Source organism: Phalangium opilio, unplaced genomic scaffold, assembly GCF_054372755.1.
Source record: "Phalangium opilio isolate 3A_F unplaced genomic scaffold, DU_Popi_V2 ptg000013l_1, whole genome shotgun sequence".
NCBI classification, from domain to species: Eukaryota; Metazoa; Arthropoda; class Arachnida; order Opiliones; family Phalangiidae; genus Phalangium; species Phalangium opilio.
Genome location: NW_028324148.1, coordinates 14,008,507 through 14,031,650, shown reverse-complemented (window position 1 = coordinate 14,031,650; position 23,144 = coordinate 14,008,507). Strand labels below are relative to the sequence as shown.

The following is a 23,144-nucleotide window of genomic DNA, read 5'->3' as shown; positions in this document are numbered from 1 at the left end:
TATACTTACAGAAGAAAGTATTTCGCAACCTAAAACGCTATGTATAGACACATAACAAGATGGGAAACCAAAACAAACCTCTCCGAGTCGAGACGAGTCATATCTACCCTTATTAAGAGGTTTTTCTTAAATAATTAAATAATTAAATAAATAAATATAATTGATATTTATATTAATTGTCAGTAATTTACCTTAATTCTAGTTAAGTCGTTTTAAGAAACTTTATTCTAAAATCATTTTAAACATAGCTATTGTTGACGTTTGGCTTCTACCGAACACCGTTTTCGCAATTTTTGCAAATTCAGGGTATATAAGGCGATTGATTCACAGTAAATGATAAGAAAAGCTCTGCCATTGGGAGACTAGACGTTTCTCTTAACCCTATCCGATCGCCACGTACATTTTAACCCTAACGCTGCGAACGCGGTCCGGATATTGCTCCGATTTGCCAACTGGATAAAAGTGACAGACACACAGACACATCCAGAGTAATACCTCTCCGTGACGTCACCGGAACTCGGAGAGGTAAAAATAGACGATCCCAAAAACGAAAATCAAAATATTTGGAAAAAAGTGACAGACACACAGACACATCCAGAGTAATACCTCTCCATGACGTCATCGGAACTCGGAGATGTAAAAAAAGCCGATCCCCCCAAAAAATCAATCAAAATACTTGGAAAAAAAATCAAGTTTTATTTCTATGTTCAGCCAAAGAAAAAAATGAATAATTAATCAATTTGGGTATATTTGACTACGTCATCCAGTACGATAATTAATTCTAATCAACAAAATAATTGGAATGTCTAATACACTCTAAAATATTTAAATTTCAGGCAATTTTCAAATATTTGTTCTAACTTTCATCTAAAGTCGCCTAAATTTCAATTTCAGTTTCACGCTACAGATAAAATTAAAAACTATAATTTTAATCAAAAAACCCGCGCACTAACCTTTTTTCAAAATAACTCAAAATCCGACTGTTTTTAGTTATATATTGAGCAAAAAAACGAAAAACTCTACGATTTAACTTTAATTAATTATAATTAAAGTTAATTACTCTATTCCCTATAATATGCGTAATTGCTTTAGAAACAAAAAATTAATTGCACTTTTAAGGCTCTTCAGCAAAAACGTTCGTTGCAATATGCAATCTTGACAAAGTATTTAATTAATTAACAAAATCAATTTTAACCTTTAATTGATTAGTTAATTAGTATTAATTAAGTTGCTGATAATTATAGAGCTTAAAAGTTTCAAAAAAAAAGATAAAGAAAAACACAACACAAGATGTACTTTTTTAAAGATAAAAAATAACCTAATGCGAAATTTTTTAAAATTAAATATCATTCAAGAAACCGTTTTCGCTTGATTTAAATTTAAATTTGCTTTTTTTTTTTTTGATGGAAAATAAAATAATACTATAGTTTGTTATGTAGTTTTATTTAGGTAATATACTGATGTTTAATGTTCCTAGTATTTGCAAATATTAATGGTGGTATAATGGTCGCCATTTGCAAATATATATAACAGAAATTTGCAAATTTTGATGCTGACTGTTTGCCAGTTTTGACGCTGAACGTTTCCAAATTTTGATGCTGAACGTTTGCAAATGTAAAAGCTGAGCATTTGCAAATGTATAAACTGAAGATTTGCGAATGAAAAAATTGAACATTTGCGAATGAAAAAATTGAACATTTGCAAATGAAAAAATTGAACATTTGCAAATGAAAAAATTGAACATTTGCAAATGAAAAAATTGAACATTTGCAAATGAAAAGATTGAACATTTGCGAATGAAAAAATTGAACATTTGCGAATGAAAAAATTGAACATTTGCAAATGAAAAAATTGAACATTTGCAAATGAAAAAATTGAACATTTGCAAATGAAAAAATTGAACATTTGCAAATGAAAAAATTGAACATTTGCAAATGAAAAAATTGAACATTTGCAAATGAAAAAATTGAACATTTGCAAATTTAAAAACTGAACAATTGCAAATGAAAATATGGAACATTTGCAAATGTGAAAACTGAACATTTACATTTGCAAATAAAGTATATTACGAACCTGACCATTTGCAAACTTTTCAAATATTAAATCTGAGCATTTGCAAACTTACGCAAATGTTGAATCTGAACATTTGCAAACTTTTGCAAATTTTGAATCTGAATATTTGCAAACGTTTGCAAATATTAAACTCGGGAACTTGCAACAATCAGTATATTTCCCAAATATGCGCAATTTTCAGCACATTAAAACTGCACGCAACTATATATCCATTGAGTGATGGAAAATAAGCACCAATTACATTGAATTCCTTGAAAACTTAATCATTTATAAAGTGCATGCACCAACCAATTACCACTACACAATTACAGTAAAGACTAGCGTTCGTCTCCATTACTCGAAATCTTTATTTCTCTCTCAATTTAATTATTAATTATCAATTTTAATTATTTAACTATTTATTGCACAAAATATGGACTTCTTAAATTTTTTACCCTAATTTCATTTAAATCCGAAATTAAATGCTAAATTTAATGATTTTATTTCCAATAACAAAAAAAAATTTAAAACTAATTAATTATTAATTAACTAGGACTAGCACTGTCAACAGCATTATATTAATTAGTTTTTAAATTTTAATTAGCAATTTAATTTTAATTAGTAACAAATATTGAGCCATTAACTGTAATTAATTTGAGTAGTTCAGGTTATAAGTGTAGATCTAAATTACAGCTAATCCGAAAATAGCAATTAAACTTAATTAACCGTTATTTAAATCACTTTTAGCACTAATTAACATTCTAAAACAATAATCCCTAATTAATGACTAATATACACAAACTTGATAAGCGCTTTTTTTTCAAAATGGCGGTTTAGTTTTATTTATGAGTGAGAGAGAGGCGATATCGAACTTAATTACTTAAGTTCATTAATTTTATTAATATACCTACTATTTTCTTTAATTAACACTATTTAATTCCTAATATACATTAATTTATGGAGGGTTTAATTAAGGAACTGAATAATTAAGCCTTAAAATTAAATTTTAATAAAACTTTAGGCTTACCTAAAAACAATTTGGCGCCAATTTTCCCTAAAAATGTTTTTCACAATTTTTTACGATTAAGTTTTAATAACAATGGCATGAATTATTTCTTTGATAACAGCTGAAATATTATTTATTTCTATTTATTTATTTTCTGTAATATTTTGCATCACAAATTAAGCGGTTTTAAACCGCCAAAAAACTATTATCATTTTAAACAATTGTACGTCGAGGAATCCATATTTTTCTCTGAGGTCAAGGTTCAAGGTCATTGATAACAATTTTCGGTTTTAATTTCGCAGTTAATTAAGTCCTCAAGCAACCTTAAAATTTTTAGTCTTAAAACATCAAACATTCGTTTTCTCGCAAATGCAATGCTAAAATTTGATGACGTCATCAATATCAATTGCAAAGGGTACTTCTATTTCCTTAAGCCTTGGCCTTTCATTTCCAAGTAGAGTATTTTGCATGTTATTTTAGGCTTTGCAAAATATTAGATGTCAAGCTCAGCTCATTATGTTGTTTTATGTTTTTGATGATGTGATTATTGCAGAAACTGATGTTTTTCTATGGTTTAACTTAAGCCTTGGCTTCTGTATTTTATGAATCGGCGTTCTTTGGAAAATATTTCGCAGCTTTCCAATTCAAAACTGCTAATAGTAAAAATTAGCCTTCCTAAAAAACCCTTTTATCATTAGAAAACGTCAATAACGACATCGTTTAGGCCTATTTTTCATAATTAATTAGACAACTGTCAACTGATTTCTCTCCCTCCACGTTTTTCCACTTGAAAACTGTCCACAATTACGCATATTCTATAAATTGGCCCTTCTAAAAAATCCCTAGATTTACCCAAAATTCCAATAATGACATCGTAAAGTCCAATTTCTCCATAATTAAACTTAAGCCTTGGCTTCAACTCCGTTCTAATTTGAAATATATTTTGCCACTTTCTAAAAAACATTTTTATTTCCACAATTAAGTTCTATTTGTTCACAGTCTAACTTAAGCCTTGGCTAGCTCGAGTAGAATATCGTTGAGTGCAATTTCTTCACAATTAAACTTAAGCCTTGGCTTCGGCTCCTTTCTAATTTGAAATATATTTTCCCACTTTCTAAAAAACGATTTATATTTTAAACAATTTAGTTCTATTTGTTCACAGTCAAACTTAAGCCTTGGCTAGCTCGAGCAGAATATCGTTGAGTCCAATTTCTTCTTCACAATTAAACTTAAGCCTTGGCTTCGGCTCCTTTCTAATTTGAAATATATTTTCCCACTTTCTAAAAAACGATTTATATTTTAAACAATTTAGTTCTATTTGTTCACAGTCAATCTTAAGCCTTGGCTAGCTCGAGTAGAATAGAATAGAATAGAATAGAATATTCCTAATTTGAAAAAGAAAAAAAAAAGTAGCCACGCCCACTTTGCAATCAAGGCATCGGCGTTACCTACAATTGAATTGATGTTTTAAGCCTAACAAATTTTAAGATCGCGCAAAGCCAAAGCCACGTATTGTAATTATATAATTATATTTCGCTTGTACAACATGTCCACTCGGAACTTTACATCTAGCGTACTCTTGTCTCTTCTGATATTATATTTCAGTCTACATGCTTCGAATATAACGTGATCATTTTCCAAAATCTAATAAAACGTGTGCTGGTCCACTAATAATCCACCAAAAAATCGCGCATAATTGTCTGTACAAACTACGTTCCTTTGTTTTCCGTCACCATGTATAGAATATTAAAACTCTAATTTTGCTTTTCGTTGCATATAAGTAGTTCTTTTATTATTATTTTTTTTTTGATGATTTTTCTTTTGTCTTTTTATAAAAAGTTAGGCTTTCTATCGTTTAGTTTAGTTTGTGACTAGCAGACGACGAAAATACCGTGGCGCCATCTGAAGGTCACAATTTTTAGTTCTAAAACACACTAGCTTCCGTTAATCTTCGATTGTTTATCATTTGGGGATGAGGAAGTAGTTTCCTCCGTAATAGAGTAAGGTGAAGCCGTTTCCATTTTTACTTCCTCCTCCTGCTTTTGTAATTCATTTCCATTTTCAATCTGCGGAGTTTTGGTTGATTCTTTCTCGGAACTTTCATTTTCTCGTTGTTGACGACGTTCGAATTCCGCTCGGAATTCTTCAATGTCTTGATGGCTGTTTGTTTACATTAATACATGCATTTTCTTGAAAATGTGGAAAGGTTTTCGTAGCTTCGAAGCGTCATTTAATTTGTTATTACGGCGGAAGTAACTCGCTAAATCTAATGGTAGTAACTTCGTCAACGCGACTGTGCTGCATAGAAGTTGAGCTACATACACTGCAAGACAATCTGCTATTGCTAATTGAATTTTCTATAACTGCATGATGATGCTTTGTTTTATGATCATGCAATATGCAATTCTGGTAATGCTACAAACAAGCTATTCTTCCCACATAAAATGGCGGATGGCGCAGTTTTGTTTTTAAGACTAATTAAATGCTAATTATTTTCTAATAATAAGAGATCATTTATTTTTTAATATTTAATTCCTTTTATATTTAGAAAAAACAGCCGTTCTTTTAAGGTATGTGTAGAACCGGGATCCTTTCCTTTAACATTACCGTCGAACATAATAGGCCTAAAATTAAAGACAGCCGCCATCTTGAATTTCTGACTTAACTGTATAGTCCTCACTACTGAGGGGTAGCGAGAAATTAAAGATAGCCGCCATCTTGAATTTCTGGATAACTGTACAGTCCTCACTACTGGGAGGTAGCAAAAAATTCAAGATGACGGCCATCTTGAATTTCTGAGTTGACTGTATAGTCCTGAGGGGTAACAAGAAATTAAAGATAGCCGCCATTTTGAATTTCTGACTTAACTGTACAGTCCTCACTACTGAGAGGCAGCAAGAAAATTAAAGATAGCCGCCATCTTGAATTTCTGACTTAACTGTATAGTCCTCACTACTGAGGGTAGCAAGAAATTCAAAATGGCGGCCATCTACTACTGAGTTCTTGCTAAATGTATAGCCACTAATACCGAGTTTTAGCTAAACTACTGCCAAGGCTTAAAGGGACTGAAACTGCACTAGCCTTACTATAAATTCCGAAACACGCTCAAAACCCGGCCGATATCCTCATTAAAGCGAGCAAATACTTAGAAATAAACTACTCAATTATAACTACCATGATATATTTTTTTATAGATTTCAACAAGATCATGTTAAATTAATCGAAAAAATGTAATAAGCAAGCACTGCGTGTTAACATTAACTATCTACTCTTCGTGATGATGTAAGGAGGCATGCGAATCGGAGACTAACCTCAATTGCACAAAGAGAATTCCATTTATAATATTCAACATTTCCAAAACACTGCTCATTGATGGAGATTGAATCTGCAACGAAAACATCGATAATTATCGATAATTGCAATAAATTGGTAGAAAGGCAGTTGGTTTTATAATATAATTAGTTTAAGCTCACTTTAACAATATAATAATGTCACGTGATTAATCAACAAGTACCTGAATAGGTGGAAGAGAAGCCCCGGCAGTTCCCTTGTAGATCTCATTCATGGTCTTTTGTAAAACAACCGCTTGATGGGTCAGATGACGCAAACATTCCGAGCTTTCTTTGGTTTTCTCGTGTTCTTCTCCGAGCTAATTAAAATAATAAAGTATAAGAAGTATTAATTGATGAAGGGGAAAACTTATGATGACGTCATGAAAAGTATGACCAGTACCTTTTGCTTATAGACGGCGTAGGTTTCCTTTTCGTTTTGCAAGGCTCCTCGGAAATCTCCCATGCATGACTGCGTTCTCGCAACCAAGTGGTAACTCAACGCCACCTTAAGGCCTTTACTACCGTAGTATCTTTAACAATGATACAAAAGTTTCGTGGTTATAAGATTGATTTGAAATGGAGAATGAATTAAGGGTTCGCGGGGTTCAAATCTTGCATGATTTCTCGCGAAATGTTCGAAATAAAAGATCATATCGTGAAATCTCTGAGGAAGTCGCGAAATCTGAGAAAATTCGATGTCAAAGTGGAAATCACGAAACTTAAAGGGGTGTTTCAAATCTTTACTGAAACCGCGAAATCTTAAAGAATTTTTCAAGATCTTTACTAAAACCGCGAATTCTTTAAGAATGTTTCAAAAATCTTTACTAAAACCGCGAATTCTTTGAAGTTAAGTTTCGAAAATCTTTACTGAAACCGCGAAATCTTAAAGAATTTTTCAAAATCTTTACTGAAACCGCGAAATCTTAAAGAATTTTTCAAAATCTTTACTGAAACCGCGAAATTTTTAAGAATTTTTCAAAAATCTTTACTGAAACCGCGAAATCTTTAAGAATATTTCAAAATCTTTACTGAAACCGCGAAATCTTAAAGAATTTTTCAAAATCTTTACGAAACCGCGAAATCTTAAAGAATGTTTCAAAATCTTTACTGAAACCACGAAATCTTTGAAGTTAAGTTTCGAAAATCTTTACTAAAACCGCGAATTCTTTGAAGTTAAGAAAGTTTCGAAAATCTTTACTGAAACCACGAAATCTTTGAAGTTAAGTTTCGAAAATCTTTACTGAAACCGCGAAATCTTTAAGAATGTTTCATAAATCTTTACTGAAACCGCGAAATCTTTAAAAATGTTTCAAGATCTTTACTGAAACCACGAAATCTTTAACAAGGCTTAAAAAATCTTAAAAGGAATATTTGAAAAATATTTAACAAAAAACCCGAAAATGTTTCAAAATCATAAACGAAATGAAATCAAAGAGAAAATCTTGAAACCCTTTTCAAAAATCACGAAAAAGATTAAATGAACCCTTACTTGATATTTAATTTGAGAGCGCTTTCGAGAAACCTGAGTGAAAGATCATATTCACTAACAGCGTGTAAAATCAAGCCAATATTGCTCTGCAATTAGACAACAAAACCCATTTATCATTACTTCACCAAGATCATCGCTGATTGGCTGCTTCATAAAGTGAACTTACGTCTATTGTTGCCAATTCGGGATGGCTCTCTCCGCAAATAAGAACCGCTAAATATCTGGCTCTGTATAAAAGCTTCAAAGACGTACTGATTTGAGAATTCGCGAAGCAATAGAGAGCTAAATGTACGTATTCCGAAATTGTGCATGGATGATCAATTCCATGAACACGCTCGCTCATTAAGACCGCTTTTTGTTGAAATGCTAAAGCCTGCAATTGCGGAACAAACCAGGAACAAGTTTAATGTTGCTGTTTGGGAAAACGGTGCAACTATTTTAGGCGCAAGAAATTGCTTACTTCGGCATGATCTCCCATGATGTAATTGAGTCTAGCGAGCATGCGCAAACACTGCGTAATTTCGGGGTGCATAGCTCCGTAAACGTTATTGAGCAGATTAAGGGCTTCGCTAATAAGCTCGTAACCTTCTTTCAAGAAGCCTTGTTGAATTTTCATTTGACCCGTTGAGTAAAAGTGAAAGGCGTCTGTCGCCTAAATACATCGAAAGGGAAAGGTCAGGTGACGTAACATTATATATTAAGGTATAATGTGTAGAACCGGGATCTTTCCTTTAACATTACCGTCAAACATAATAGGCCTTTGGAAAAATTTATAGGGAGGAGCCTATCTACGTCACGTCTTGTTAAAAACGTGGGCGTCGCTAAGCGGTATAAGTAGACAGAAATTCATGATGACGGCCATCTTGAATTTCGGGCTAGCAAGAAATTAAAGACAGTCGCCATCTTGAATTTTTGGCTAACTGTATAGTTCTCACTACTGAGGGCTAGCGAGAAATTAAAGATAGCCGCCATCTTGAATTTCTGGCTAACTATATAGTCCATACTACTGAAGGCTAAGCAGAAATTAAAGATAGCCGCCATATTGAATTTCTGACTTAACTCTACAGTCCACACTACTGAAGACTAAGCAGAAATTAAAGATAGCCGCCATCTTGAATTTCTGGATAACTGTATGGTCCATCCATACTACTGAAGGCTAAGCAGAAGTTAAAGATAGCCGCCATCTTGAATTTCTGACTTAACTGTATAGTTCTCACTACTGAGGGCTAGCGATAAATTAAAGATAGCCGCCATCTTGAATTTCTGACTTAACTGTATAGTTCTCACTACTGAGGGCTAGCGAGAAATTAAAGATAGCCGCCATCTTGAATTTCTGGCTAACAGTATAGTCCTTACTACTACGTTTGCTTTAAAGAACATCAATCGAATAAGAAACTAAAGACGAATACAAAAGTTACGTCGGCGCGCGCATAAGTCACTAAAACGTCATAACTGTGACGTAGTTGGCAAGAAGATCCTGAGATTTACCAATAGGCTTAAAGAATATTGACTTACCCTAGGGCTTATGTGTTTGACAGCTGGAAAGACATTGAGAATGTCATCTTCGGTAAAGGCAACTCTATTGGTCTTGTGTTCGAGGTTGTACTCTCGTAGAAGTAACTGAATGCCCACTTTAAGGCAAAACGAACGCAACATCGAGATCTTTTGTAAACCATATTTCTCAACGGCAGCGTCCATGTTATCGGCTTCCAAGTTAAAGCTATAATACGAATCCAGTTCGTACTTTAAGTTTTGCCATAAGCTACGTGGCGTTAAAAGAGCCCATTCAGTTTCTGTTCCGATAAAAAAGTTGAAATTAATTTAATTGAAATTAAATTTAATGATAGTTTCATTTGAAATTTTTATTTTAAATTTTGAACTAAAAGCGTAAGTACCTTGAGCTGAAAATGGGTTGTGCTTATTCTTCTTTTTGCCTTTGCGCTTCGCAGATCTCAGTTGTAACTAAAGTAACAAAACGTAAAGGTTAAAGTTCAGGTAACATAACATTATACCTTAATTTAAAAGAACGGCTGCTTTTTCTAAATATAAAAGGAATTAAATATTGAAATAAAAGATCTCTAAATTACAAATGATAATTAGCATTTAATTAGTCTTAAAATTAATCAAGGACTACTGCGCTTTTCGCCATTGCTTTAGTGGCGTCTGCTAGCCCGAACCTCTTACCCCTATGGGACTGGTTGAATTCTCACAGGCTGAGAGAGATAAGGGTAAGAGGTTCGATTTAGCAGACGTCACTAAACCTGTGGTGCAAAATAACTGGCATTTAATTAGTCTTAAAAACAATCAAGGACTACCGCGCCATCCGCCATGGCTTTAGTGACGTCTGCTAAATCGACCCTCTTACTCCTATGGGATGGTTGAAATCTCACAGGCTGAGAGAGATAAGGGGGTAAGAGGTTCGATTTAGCAGACGTCACTAAACCTGTGGTGCAAAATAATTGGCATTTAATTAGTCTTAAAAACAATCAAGGACTACTGTGCCACCCGCCATTAGTTTAATGGCGTCTGCTAGCCCGAACCTCTTACCCCTATGGGATGGTTGAATTCTCACAGGCTGAGAGAGATAAGGGTAAGAGGTTCGATTTAGCAGACGCCATTAAACTAATGGCGGGTGGCACTGTAGTCCTCGTTTTTAAGACCAATTAAATGCTAATCAAACCGAATTTTTAATTGTCTGCTTGAGTAGTGATGACTATACAGATAGAACTTCATTCAAGATGGCGGCCAACTCATCGGTGGCCATCTTGGACATAGTTCAAACTGTATAGTCATCACTACTTGTTTGAGAACCCAAATTGCCCACCCCTACTACTATTCTACAACACAAAGAACTAGAATAGGTATGTAAACTTACCTCTTCGGAAATGGCGGGCGTTGGTAGACTAGTGGATGATGTTAGGAAGCAATTGAGGAAATGACTGATAGAAGCCGCGTGCATGACTGTTTCAACACCTTGCAAGTAAATCATGAAGAGATGCTTGGCACTACGGCAGAGTAACTCTCCAACAGCGATCGTCTACAGATATAAAAAATCCAGTTTATTCCCGATATGTATGCCAAGGCTTAACTCGCTAATTTTAACTAACAAATCCGGGTCAAAATTATGCGTAGTCTGCTTCACAGTTAAAACGTTTATATATTATCGAAAATGAAGCAGACTAGGCATCATTTTGAGCTAGATTTGTCATCTTAAATTAAGGCGTTAAGCCTTGGTAGTAAAAATGATGTGTAGTCTGCTTCTCGACATTGAAGCAGACTAGGCATTATTTTGACCTAGCTTTGTCATTTAAAATTAAGGCTTTAAGCCTTGGGATTGCTGGATTATGCAAGACGGTAAGTAAAACAATATAACTAATGTACTCACGTAAATGTATTGCAGTTTGGAAGTCTTGGAAACCATTTCGGCGACTTTTCCTAAATATCGCACGTTGATTCCCCTATTGTGAAGCGCTTCGGTCAGAGTAACGCCATCAAATGGCTGCACTGTGTGCTCCAGGAAGTCTCTTACCTGCAAAGAATATATATTTAAAGTTTTAGCAGTGTTCTTACACTACACCATGAAAACTTCTACATAGTTATAAAAATGAAAAGTAAAAAACTACTTACTAAGCCTGGTATTTGTACGGTTAGTAAGAAGTCAGCTGCATCCTTAACTAGTTGGCGTTCTTTTTGAAGCTGTTCAGACTAGTCAAAAAAAATTATGACCAAGATTTGTCAGTTAAAAAAAATTACGCTTTAAGCCTTGGTCCATGCATCGAGAATAAGGTGGATTAAGTATAAATACCTTGGAAGTAGGATGTGTGACTCCGTATGAGAAAACATCTGGATTAAATCTAATTTCAAATTCAGTGTCTTTAAGGGATCCAACAGCTTTTGCGGCTTTACTGATGATATCTTTGGTACTGTCAGCCTCGGATTTTTCACCCGAAGTGTAAGACTCCACGATTTTCTTGTAGTCATCCGCTTCCTTCTTAGTTTTGGAGTTGGTGTTGTTTCCAATGATGATCTCGTCACCTTTATCGCTCTTGTCAACGTCATTGTCTTCCTCTGGTTCAGTTTTCTTGTCCTCATCAAGCTCCAAGATTATTTCCTTGTTTAACGTTTCTTTCTCACCATTTTGGTCAGACAGTTTCGGTGATTTCTCTTTTTCATTTGTCTTTGGATAATTGTTATAAGCAATAAGGATTAAGGCACAACAGTGTCGAGAGTAAGAAGGATTAAGGCACAACATTGTCGAGTGTAAGAAGGATTAAGGCACACCAGTGTCGAGATTAAGAAGGATTAAGGCACAACAGTGTCGAGAGTAAGAAGGATTAAGGCACAACAGTGTCGAGAGTAAGAAGGATTAAGGCACAACAGTGTCGAGTGTAAGAAGGATTAAGGCACAACAGTATCGATAGTAAGAAGAATTTAGGCTTAACAGTATCGATAGTAAGAAGAATTTAGGCTTAACAGTATCGATAGTAAGAAGAATTTAGGCTTAACAGTATCGATAGTAAGAAGAATTTAGGCTTAACAGTATCGATAGTAAGAAGAATTCAGGCTTAACAGTATCGATAGTAAGAAGAAGTGTCGAGTGCAAGAAGAACTTAGGCTTAACAGTGTCGAGTGCAAGAAGAACTTAGGCTTAACAGTGTCGAGTGCAAGAAGAACTTAGGCTTAACAGTGTCGAGTGCAAGAAGAACTTAGGCTTAACAGTGTCGAGTGCAAGAAGAACTTAGGCTTAACAGTGTCGAGTATTAGAAGAAATTAGGCTTAACAGTGTCGAGTGCAAGAAGAACTTAGGCTTAACATTGTCGAGTGTAAGAAGGATTAAGGCTTAACAGTGTCGAGTATCAGAAGGATTAAGGCTTAACAGTGTCGAGTATTAGAGTAAGAAGAATTTAGGCTTAACAGTCTCGAATCGTTCAAATGAATACCTTTTCGGTAGTGTCTTTCGATAACTTCTTAAAACCTTGTTGTAAATGAAATGCGGCTAATTTGATGAAAAGCATGTATTTGGCTCTGAAATAATCATTAATGTTTTTAATTATCTTTACTATTAATTTTGATTATTTGTAAAAGAAGACTTACTCGACAAAAGCATCGATTAATTCTTGACGAAGACAACAGAGTTTATGTTTGTGCACTCTCGGAAATCCCATGGCTCGCGCCTCTTTGCTTAACTCCTCCCCCTCCACTACAAAAACGAAAACAAAACTTGTTAAACTAATTGTACTTTAATTAGTAAATCATTTCTAAACATCCCAATTTCGTGAAATCGACAAATAATCTCAAATATTTGAGTGTAACTAAATTCTAAAACAAATAAGCTTATTGAACTTACAGGGAAACTAAACTTAACAAAGGTACTTTAATTCTGGAACATTTAATTCTAATTCTAAAGACTCGTGCTAATTAGAAGACCTATTTTAGTCTACAACACAAAGCATTAAACAGTGTTGAAGAAGCTGTGATAATTAAACCCTAACCTAATTAAAAAATAGGCTTAAAAGAGCTCAAGAGATAATAGAAATAGTAGAAAATAGTGTTATAAGCGTAAGCAATCAATCAATTAAAGCAAAAAAGAATTACATGGCAAGTAGTTGACATCAGGAGGAAATGTGCGCAGGAGATCCAAAATGTAATGCCTGCCATCATTACCAATGATACCCTAAGTACAAAATATTCATGGAGTAATTACGTTTAAATGTATAATTAAATATACGGTGTAAATATGTTAAATATCTTTATGGGCTTTCAGCGTTATTATAATCATAAGTTCATAAGATATGTTCGTTCCATAAGTTTGTCACTGGTTGCAAACTGGAGCTGTCTCTAGCATTACGAAGTATGGGAAGTGCATTCATACTTATGAAACATATCACTTATAAACTTATGAAACTATGTGAGAAATATTGTGACCACACCCTTTAGCTTAATTAGATAAAATCTATATAGTGCCTGTATGTTTAGTTACGTTAGGCGTTGCCGAACTAACAGTGTATTATAGAGTGGATATGTATTTATTTACCTTGCATTCAACAGACGAACAAAGCTCAACTTCTTCAAATTTTTCGTTGATAACTCTGAAATATGTTTAATAGAAATATATAAGGTTAAGTAATGACATGGTTGCCTTAATTTTCAGAATAAAACTCTTAGTTAATTGATATTTTTATAAACAACAGCAAATTATATACTAAAACATATTTATTAGAACCTAAGAAATATTCCTCCCATTAGCTTAAAAACTCGGCGCAGCGTCCTATAGTCCCATTAGCTTAAAAACTCGGCGCAGCGTCCTATAGTCCCATTAGCTTAAAAACTCGGCGCAGCGTCCTATAGTCCCATTAGCTTAAAAACTCGGCGCAGCGTCCTATAGTCCCATTAGCTTAAAAACTCGGCGCAGCGTCCTATAGTCCCATTAGCTTAAAAACTCGGCGCGGCGTCCTATAGTCCCATTAGCTTAAAAACTCGGCGCGGCGTCCTATAGTCCCATTAGCTTAAAAACTCGGCGCGGCGTCCTATAGTCCCATTAGCTTAAACTCGGCGCGGCGCCCCATAGTCCCATCCCATCCCATTAGCTTAAACTCGGCGCGGCGCCCCATAGTCCCATTCCATCCCATTAGCTTAAACTCGGCGCGGCGTCCCATAGTCCCATCCCATTAGCTTAAACTCGGCGCGGCGTCCCATAGTCCCATCCCATTAGCTTAAAAACTCGGCGCGGCGTCCCATAGTCCCATCCCATCTCATTAGCTTAAACTCGGCGCGGCGTCCCATAGTCCCATCCCATTAGCTTAAAAACTCGGCGCGGCGTCCCATAGTCCCATCCCATTAGCTTAAAAACTCGGCGCGGCGTCCCATAGTCCCATCCCATTAGCTTAAAAACTCGGCGCGGCGTCCCATAGTCCCATCCCATTAGCTTAAAAACTCGGCGCGGCGTCCCATAGTCCCATCCCATTAGCTTAAAAACTCGGCGCGGCGTCCCATAGTCCCATCCCATTAGCTTAAACTCGGCGAGATAACCAAAAATTAAGCTTAAGAAACCAAAATCGACCGGCATTTACTGAATATTAACAGTTTTGCAATGATTATAAACCGATTTTTGCCAATTATTTTTACCAATAACCCTATTATGCCATAGGAAAAGCAAAACAGCACAGGGGCCGGGCCCGCCATATTAAATAACATAAGCATAATAAATGTGACAAACTTACGAATGAGGAAGAACTTTTAGATGCTGTCCAGCTTTATTCAACTAAAAGATAAGCCATAAATGATGGATTATAGAGAAATTGCACCCTTGAGTCAAAATACAAAGACTAAAGACTATAAAACCAAAAATCTCACCAATTCTAGGTACTTGGGATGGGAGACGACAGTTTTCCCAAAATCAACAGATCCATAAACGACAGATTGTTCTTGTTCCCTTTCGAGAATTCCGGGAATAATAGATTGAGCGGTCACTCTGTAACCCCGATAGTCAATCAAGACTGTTCCCAATGTATACAGGTTTTCAACATCAACAGCGTTATAAGCCCGGACTCCTTGCAGATCGTTACACTGAAAGTGTCAAGAAATGTCGGTGGCATTCAACATTATCTTAAAGCAAGTCTCGGCTATGGTTTAGTTTAAACAAATGCCGCTAGACGCTCCCATAGTCAAGGGGTGGAGTTGACTAACTGGCCCTCGAAGTTTAGCAAAGGCTTAACTGTTTTAGCTACACCCCGACGTTAACGAGTTCTGACTGGTCCCTGCCTTTGGTAAGGGGTGTAGAAGATAAGCTAGGGGTCAACATTTGCCTTAGCACAATACCAGTTTTCAAATTGCTTGGACCAGTTTTTAAATCCAAGAGTAGGGGTTAGTTAACTTTCAGGGGAACCACGTGACCCGCACTTTGCTATAAAGTATATACACTTACAGGCGCAGCGTGAGCGGCAGCATCACCTCCTAATTCCTTATAATGATCGCGAACGTCAAACCCAAGACTGAAGAATATGTTATTCCAGATAAACATCTGCATCCTGCATAATTTAAATAAACACATTTTGTTTTTTAACTACATGAAAATGACTTTCGTGACTTTTCCTTGGACACATGGCAACACTTCCTATACTTACTTTGTTTCTTCACCAGGATTAATGGCCATAACATTTCCATCAATAACAGCCATGGCGCCTCTGGTAGCAGCGGCCACAAAATCACTATGAACCTTGAAGATGGCCCTTTCACGTAAAAGCCTTTCCAACAGGGTTTTCCTGGGAAGTTCACGAGTCGTTTGAAGCTCTTCATTCCAGTCACGAGTTTGACCAGGAATATGTTCCTCGTAGCCTAATTTTGACGAGAAAGCTGGGCCAAAACCGTAAAAAACAATTAGGAAACTGAACAAGATGGCCCCGGCCAGATTACACTTTTACGCGGCCTCTAGTGACTAGAATTAGTATTACTATATTTATTGACCCCGGCAAAAACTTTATTTATGACAAAACTTATTATGCGGTTACACCAAATCCAGCCAGCCGACCAGCCAACAGAGGTTGGAACAATACTTTCGCTGCTCTAAAGAGCGCAAAAGTAAAAAAGCACCAATTCGGAACATCTTACCATCTTCAGCTCGAATTGAGTCGATGGTATGCTCAAAACTTGGTGCCATCCACGTATAAACCTGGTATGGTGTAGCCACTCTCTCAAAAGGATGTCGCTGAGTGCGTTTCTTTTGAATGAGCGTGAAATTGCGTTTGAACAAGGCACTGATCTGCAATTACGCAACATTAAAATGTTAATTTTAACTTTAATTGTTAATTAGGAGAGTTTAAGGAAGGGTACCTGAGACAGTAGATCAATTAGAGAGTGGTACACGAGTTTAGGATTGGCTGGACGGGGGTTGAAGTCTTCTTCAGTTGACCTGAAGAGTCAAATACACCCAATGTCAACAGGGGTCAGATTGAAATATAAATAAGTTGGGGTTAGAGCTTACTGGTTGACGTAAAAACCTCTGGTTGATGCTGTAATGTGAAAATGCTTGTCTTCCAATGTTACAACGTACAGATACATCAAATCACCTATGAAATAAAGAATTCGTATCTTTTCTTCTCTGTTCATAGACTTAAACTTACCATGAAGTTTCCTTGTACCAGGTGGAGGATTCCAACCACTCGTGGTCAGCACTTTGAGAGCAGATAGCCCCTGGGAATAAAAGCAATTGTCACAAACCTTCCTTGACCACACTGTAAAATATTACCACTCTCTCACTTTTTGTTCTTTGGCTTGTGGCAATAGCGGCAAAAGTGGTCGTTCTTTGCTATTTGGAAGAGTAAAATCCGGTGGTGTGCAATCAACGGAGTCGGGTCGTCCTTTCTTCTTCTCTGCAATTCAATTCACAACATGGTCAATAATGAACCAAGCATGTTCTTAACGTGAACGTACCCATAATATCCCCTTGAGTAATGATATTCAAAAACGTAAGCGAATTGCAATCAACCCCGTTGTAGGCATCGGCTAGATCAACTGACTTGAGCAAGTCCCTAACATGACGAACGTGAATTCGTGCCTCCCTGACAGTGTAAGGATCTTAAACCAAAAATCTTCAGTCAAATAAACTTCAAAACTGACCACCAATGTACAACAATTCAATAATAACCTTCAACAACTTTAATGACAGAGCCATCTTTTAACCCTTCGATATTTTTAAGTTCGGCAAAATTATCCATGGTAACGCCATCTAATTGCAACGAAAAGCAAGTCCTGTGGCAAGTATCTTCCCTATCCATAAGTAGCTGAAGAATTTCTTGAACTAGTTCCATCGAACTGACCTGATTTTAAAATTTGTAAGATTACCGTTGGCAATTTTCCGCAATGCCTCCGATAAGTACCTGAATTTCAAAGGGATCTATTCCAGGTGCGGCAATTTGCACGGTAAAGCCAGTATCGTGAAACAGGGCGTATTCCTGCTCGGACATCTCGTTCACGTCTTCATTCTTGCCGTCTTTCGAATCCTTGGTGGTCTCGTCATCGTTCTCAGCATTCTCGTTGTTTTTGTTGGTTTCATCGTTAGCGGAACCATTTTCGTCTTTCAGTTTATTAATGGTCTTCTTCGTTTGACTATTGGGCAAGGCACTAATATCACTAATCTTGGGAGCGGCGCTCGATAGAACCTGGATCTTTCCGTATTGCTCGGCGTTATTATCACAAGCCGAGCTTCCGTTTGGTCCGTTAGGCAAACTTGGATCTCCGCTATTCAAGACTTCATCGCAGGAAACCACAGCAGCTGGCATTTCACCCTACCACTTGGATTTGATTTTTTCGCTGATGGTAACGCGCGTCAAGACACTAAATTCAAGATATTAAAATAAATGAAATTATACCAAAATCCGTCAACTATATAAAACATTTTATCTATATGAAAGTTTGGCAGTTGTTAATGAAGTATAGATACTATAGTGGAACCAAAAGTGCATAGATATAAAAACAAAAAGTGAACTTCATCAACAATTCCCCAGCTGCCTTTAAAGCAAACTGCGGGTCCAGTGGATCCCCTACAAGTTGACTTTCCTTACGAACTCCAGTTTTGACTTGGCGAAGGCAGGAGACATTTGTGGGCGGGATTTATAAGTGCACTGATAAATCCCCCCGCCCACTAGCCTTCGCCAAGCTAAACCCGGAGTTCAGGAGGAAAGTAAACCTACAGGAACTAACCAATCAAGAGCTTCTTGACGTCATAGGTTTATAGAAAGTAGTACATGATGCTGGCGATCCAAACGTTAATTTTTGGTACTAGAGCTAGCATCTGTAACTTTATGAGCCTATTCACGGGGCGGCTTGTTTCCTGTGCCACGCTCGGGAAGGTAATCATACGCAGAGGGGGTGGACACTAATCTGGGATGAAGGAGCTAGGGCTTCTCATATTACACGGGGAGAGCAAGTTTCAACGAAGTGTACTTTTGGTTTATGTATCTATATACTTTTGATAATATTTACGGCCACTTTGACAATTTGAGACAAGAACCAACATTATCATTATAAATTCAAGTGACAAGCCCCTCTAATTTGAATAAAATCTACGCATTAAATACTTATATATTATAAAATTATCCTCATTAAGAAAAAGATATAGCGTGGACTCAATTTTGTCGAAAGTATTCCATTGATTACAACATCCTTATCATTAAAATCCTATCTCTTTTAGATTACACACTCTAAGCGGTTTGATTTGCCTTAAAAATTGGATTTCGAACGTATATCATTAACAAGTTGGGAAACCAAAATAAACCTCTCCAAGTCGAGACGCAATTAATAGGTTTTTCCTAAATAATTAAATAAACATAATTGATATTGTTTTAATCGTCAGAAATTTACCTTAATTTTAGTTAAGTCGTTTTAAGAAACATTATTCCTAAAATCATTTTAAACATAGCTATTGTTTGAGTTTGAATTCTAGCGTATGCCTCTTTAATAATTTTTGGAAATTTTGGGTTTATAAGGCGATTGATTCACAGCAAAAAGCGGTATCTAGTTTACTAGAGAGCAGGTATAAGATGCCTAAGTATTCGCGCGCCATATTCCAGTCCCCCTTTCAAAACACAAGGGGGGAGGGCGTAAAAGGAGGCCCGGCTATTTCGCCTCTCCTCAGTCGGAAAATACGTCACTTTCGTCATTGGCGTCGCGCTGACGTGCACGAGTTTTCAAGAGCCAATGAGATGCTGGTTGTAGTTTAGAGGCGGCGGGGATTAACTCCGGACAGGCTACGTTTGGACTGAGATAAAGCTAGAAATGTGCAGTGGAATTTATCCGAATTTATCCCTTCTCCCTAATAAACTAGTTATTGTTCACAGTAAATGATAAGAAAAGCCACATTCTGCATTCTGTGAACTACGAACGCGATCCGGATATAGCATATGCGTTTGCTCCGATTTGTCAACTGCAACGAGGTGACAAACAGACACACAGACAGAAACACCCAGTGTAATACCTCTCCGCGACATCAACTAAACTTTATGACAAACCACGCTTCTCAAAGACTTCAAAGATTGCTTATTATTTTCGGGGTTAACCAAATGACGTTGTCCAAAAAAACAAAGCCTCAACCCCTATTTTACAAGGAGTAAAAATACGTCATTTATGTTCAAAGACCAAGAGATAGCACGGTTTAATCCCAATTTAGTCATAGGGGTTTGAAGGTCGGAATCTTTTTTCAGTTGTTTTTTAAGATTTTACTTTTCTTACATTAATCTTATATAGATTTAAAGTTGAATAAGCCGCTTGACAATAGAAATAGAGGGGTTTGACATTTGACAAGGGTTCAGTAACCAAATAGAACAAAATTGCGCAAGAAATTTTAAAAACAACTTCGAACGAAACAGGATTGAAATATTTTTCATTGTCATTTCTACAACATTATTTTATTCATTCTAAAATCTTAAAAATACGAAAAAGTTATTTTTACAGAGATGATGGCTTTCTATGAAAGTAGCTTCTTTCCACAGCACCAATTCGATACTGTAGATTTTTTTCTCCTATAATACCAATTGGACGTTATATAGTATAGTATTTTCTGGGTGTCACCAATTGGACGTTATAAAGTATAGTATTTTCTGGGTGTCACCAATTGGACGTTATAAAGTATAGTATTTTATGTGTGTCACCAATTGGACGTTATAAAGTATAGTATTTTATGTGTGTCACCAATTGGACGTTATAAAGTATAGTACTTTATGTGTGTCACCAATTGGACGATATATAGTATAGTATTTTCTGTGTGTCACCAATCGGCAATTGGACGATATATAGTGTAGAATTTTCCGTGTGTCACCAATTGGACGTGACATAGTATAGAATTTTCTCTGCGTCACCAATTGGACGTGACATAGTATAGAATTTTCTCTGCGTCACCAATTGGACGTGACATAGTATAGAATTTTCCGTGTGTCACCAATTGGACGTGACATAGTATAGAATATTCTGTGCGTCACCAAGTGGACGTGACATAGTATAGTATTTTCTGTGCGTCACCAATTGGACGTGACATAGTATAGTATTTTCTGTGCGTCACCAATTGGATGTTATATACTATAGTATTTTCGGTATGTCACAAATTTTATGCTCTACCTATAGCACCAATTGAATTTGATATGTAGCATTATTACTATAGCACCAATTGAGTTGGATATGTAGCATTTTTCCTACAGCACCAAGTGAACTACATATGTAGCATTTTTCCTACAGCACCAAGTGAACAACATATGCAGCATTTTTCCCTAGAGGGCCAATAAGAGACCTACAATTTTTTCTATGTCACCAATTGGATGATCTACCATTTTTTCCTGCGTCACCAACTGGATGATCTACCATTTTTCCTGCGTCACCAACTGGATGATCTACCATTTTTCCTGCGTCACCAATTTGATGATTTACCATTTCTTATACAACAAAAAGAACGCCATGCCATTTTTCCCTATAGCACCAATTGAATGCCATAGCTCAATTCTTATGGCACCAAATGGATACCATAGGTAGCATATTTGTGACTGTCTAGAGAACCAATTGGATGTTGCAGCTTTATTTTTTACAGCAGCTTCGCTATTGTAAAGAGTGTTTAATATAGACCACAAGTGCTAAATGAATTAAACATAATTCGGTCGCGTTATCAGTGCAAATAAATTCTGGGTACTACTACACAAGGCTTTCTAACAAACAATGCTAAAACATTGTCACATTATTACAAATAAAACACGCCTATAGTGAAATTATAAAAAAATTACTTTCAACAAGTTGCTCAACACATAGCCCACTCGATCCGCGCTCCCAGCGCGAGCAGCGCAGCGTCGTGACGCGCGTGATCGAGTGGGCTATGCTCAGCAATAAGCAGCTTATAAAATCAAAATAGACATGCGCATTATAAAAGTAAAAATGAAATATAGTATTTTCATGATTTATAGTGTTTAATAAATTTGCTGTAATTTTCATGTCATTCTTTAAGAATAACACCTTAATTTGGGACTTTAATTTAGATTTAATTGCAATTAAACCACTTCAACAGAAGAGTTTTAAATCTACAATATTCCCTAGAACTTCCTTGAAGATAATTGCGAAATAATTTGTAAAATAAAAAAACGGTTTTCTAAAAAGCAATTTTTATTAATTATTTAAATTAACAGTTAATTTAATGTAAAAATTAAATTTAATAACGCCTAATTTATTAAACTATTTTAAGGAAATTAGTTTAAATCACACTTAAGGTCGCAAAGCCAATGTTTAATCATTGTAAAGACACATAATTAACCACAAAAATATTTTCAAAGTTGTGTTATGTAATTTCTTATGTAATAAATCTCATCATCATGTAAACATCGCCGCGAGAAAACCTTAATGGGAAAGGTCAAGGGTCAAACGTCTCTTGTACTTTTAATTGGAAATTAATAAACCTTACGTAACCGGCTGCAATTAATTAACTGCATTGCCATTTGCCAATACAATTAATAAGGATATGAATCCATAAAAAGTAACCCTTGGCAAACACGCCCGGTATATATTCTATAATGGAAATTTTAGGAAACCCCGTAGCAGGATTGCGTAAGGTTCGAACCCGGCTAGATATGAGAAAATTCGAGAGTAAAATTATCGTCTTGTTCGCAACCTTACAATACAGAAATAACTGTGTACTTAACTCCCTTTGACTCGTCTCCCAGACTCCCACCCCAAGTTCCCAACCTTCTACTCCCAACCAATCTAGACTAAAACCGCACTGCAATGCATTGCTAAGAGTAAGAGCCGCGATTACCACCCAGGGTCTTACTAAATACTTAAGCCTAATTGATAATTAAAATACGTATTTACCAGTTAAGGGTTTTATTCCAGATGATTACACCAAATTTCCGCAATTTATTTAGCTTCGATTTTGTCTTTTTGCTTCAATTTTAACACCGAGGGAGCGCAAATTTTAGTCCGTTTTTGCTATGCCGCTTCGCGTTCTTATTACCGCCGGGACCGTATCTCTCCCCGTTCCGTAGCTTCAGCCGTTTAAAAATCTATTCGCTAGAATCGCTACTTACGGTCCCGGAGCACGTGGTTCAAAATTCGACCTTCGTTATCGGACGTCGAGGAGGCTCGTCTTCAGTGCGTTCAGTTTCTATAATCGGTCAATCTGTTGTATCAGATTGGCTAACAAGGAGCAATTATTTATATATGAATATTGATAAAAATACTCCTAGGTTCAATTATAGCCTAAGCCTATTCATAAGACACGTTCCATAAGTTTGTCACTGGT

General features: G+C 36.1%; 1 protein-coding gene across 1 annotated transcript; it reads right to left on the bottom strand.

Annotated features, from left to right (window-relative positions):
- Positions 1-673: 673 nt before the first annotated feature.
- clu (clustered mitochondria protein homolog) lies at positions 674-22,924 on the bottom strand. Its single transcript, XM_089864727.1, has 30 exons — positions 22,715-22,924; positions 17,755-18,211; positions 17,523-17,694; positions 17,309-17,452; positions 17,135-17,247; positions 16,999-17,068; positions 16,860-16,944; positions 16,709-16,787; positions 16,487-16,637; positions 16,003-16,231; positions 15,804-15,906; positions 15,233-15,445; positions 15,100-15,140; positions 13,914-13,968; positions 13,475-13,553; positions 12,974-13,079; positions 12,820-12,904; positions 11,685-12,056; positions 11,507-11,584; positions 11,265-11,408; positions 10,755-10,916; positions 9,775-9,841; positions 9,395-9,672; positions 8,340-8,531; positions 8,046-8,252; positions 7,880-7,965; positions 6,791-6,920; positions 6,573-6,707; positions 6,370-6,443; positions 674-5,218 (listed from the first exon to the last, which is right to left on the bottom strand). Exons 2-30 carry the CDS (start codon positions 18,154-18,156, stop codon positions 4,993-4,995), a joined length of 4,278 nt encoding a protein of 1,425 aa, XP_089720853.1. The 5' UTR covers positions 18,157-18,211; positions 22,715-22,924; the 3' UTR covers positions 674-4,992.
- Positions 22,925-23,144: the final 220 nt, after the last annotated feature.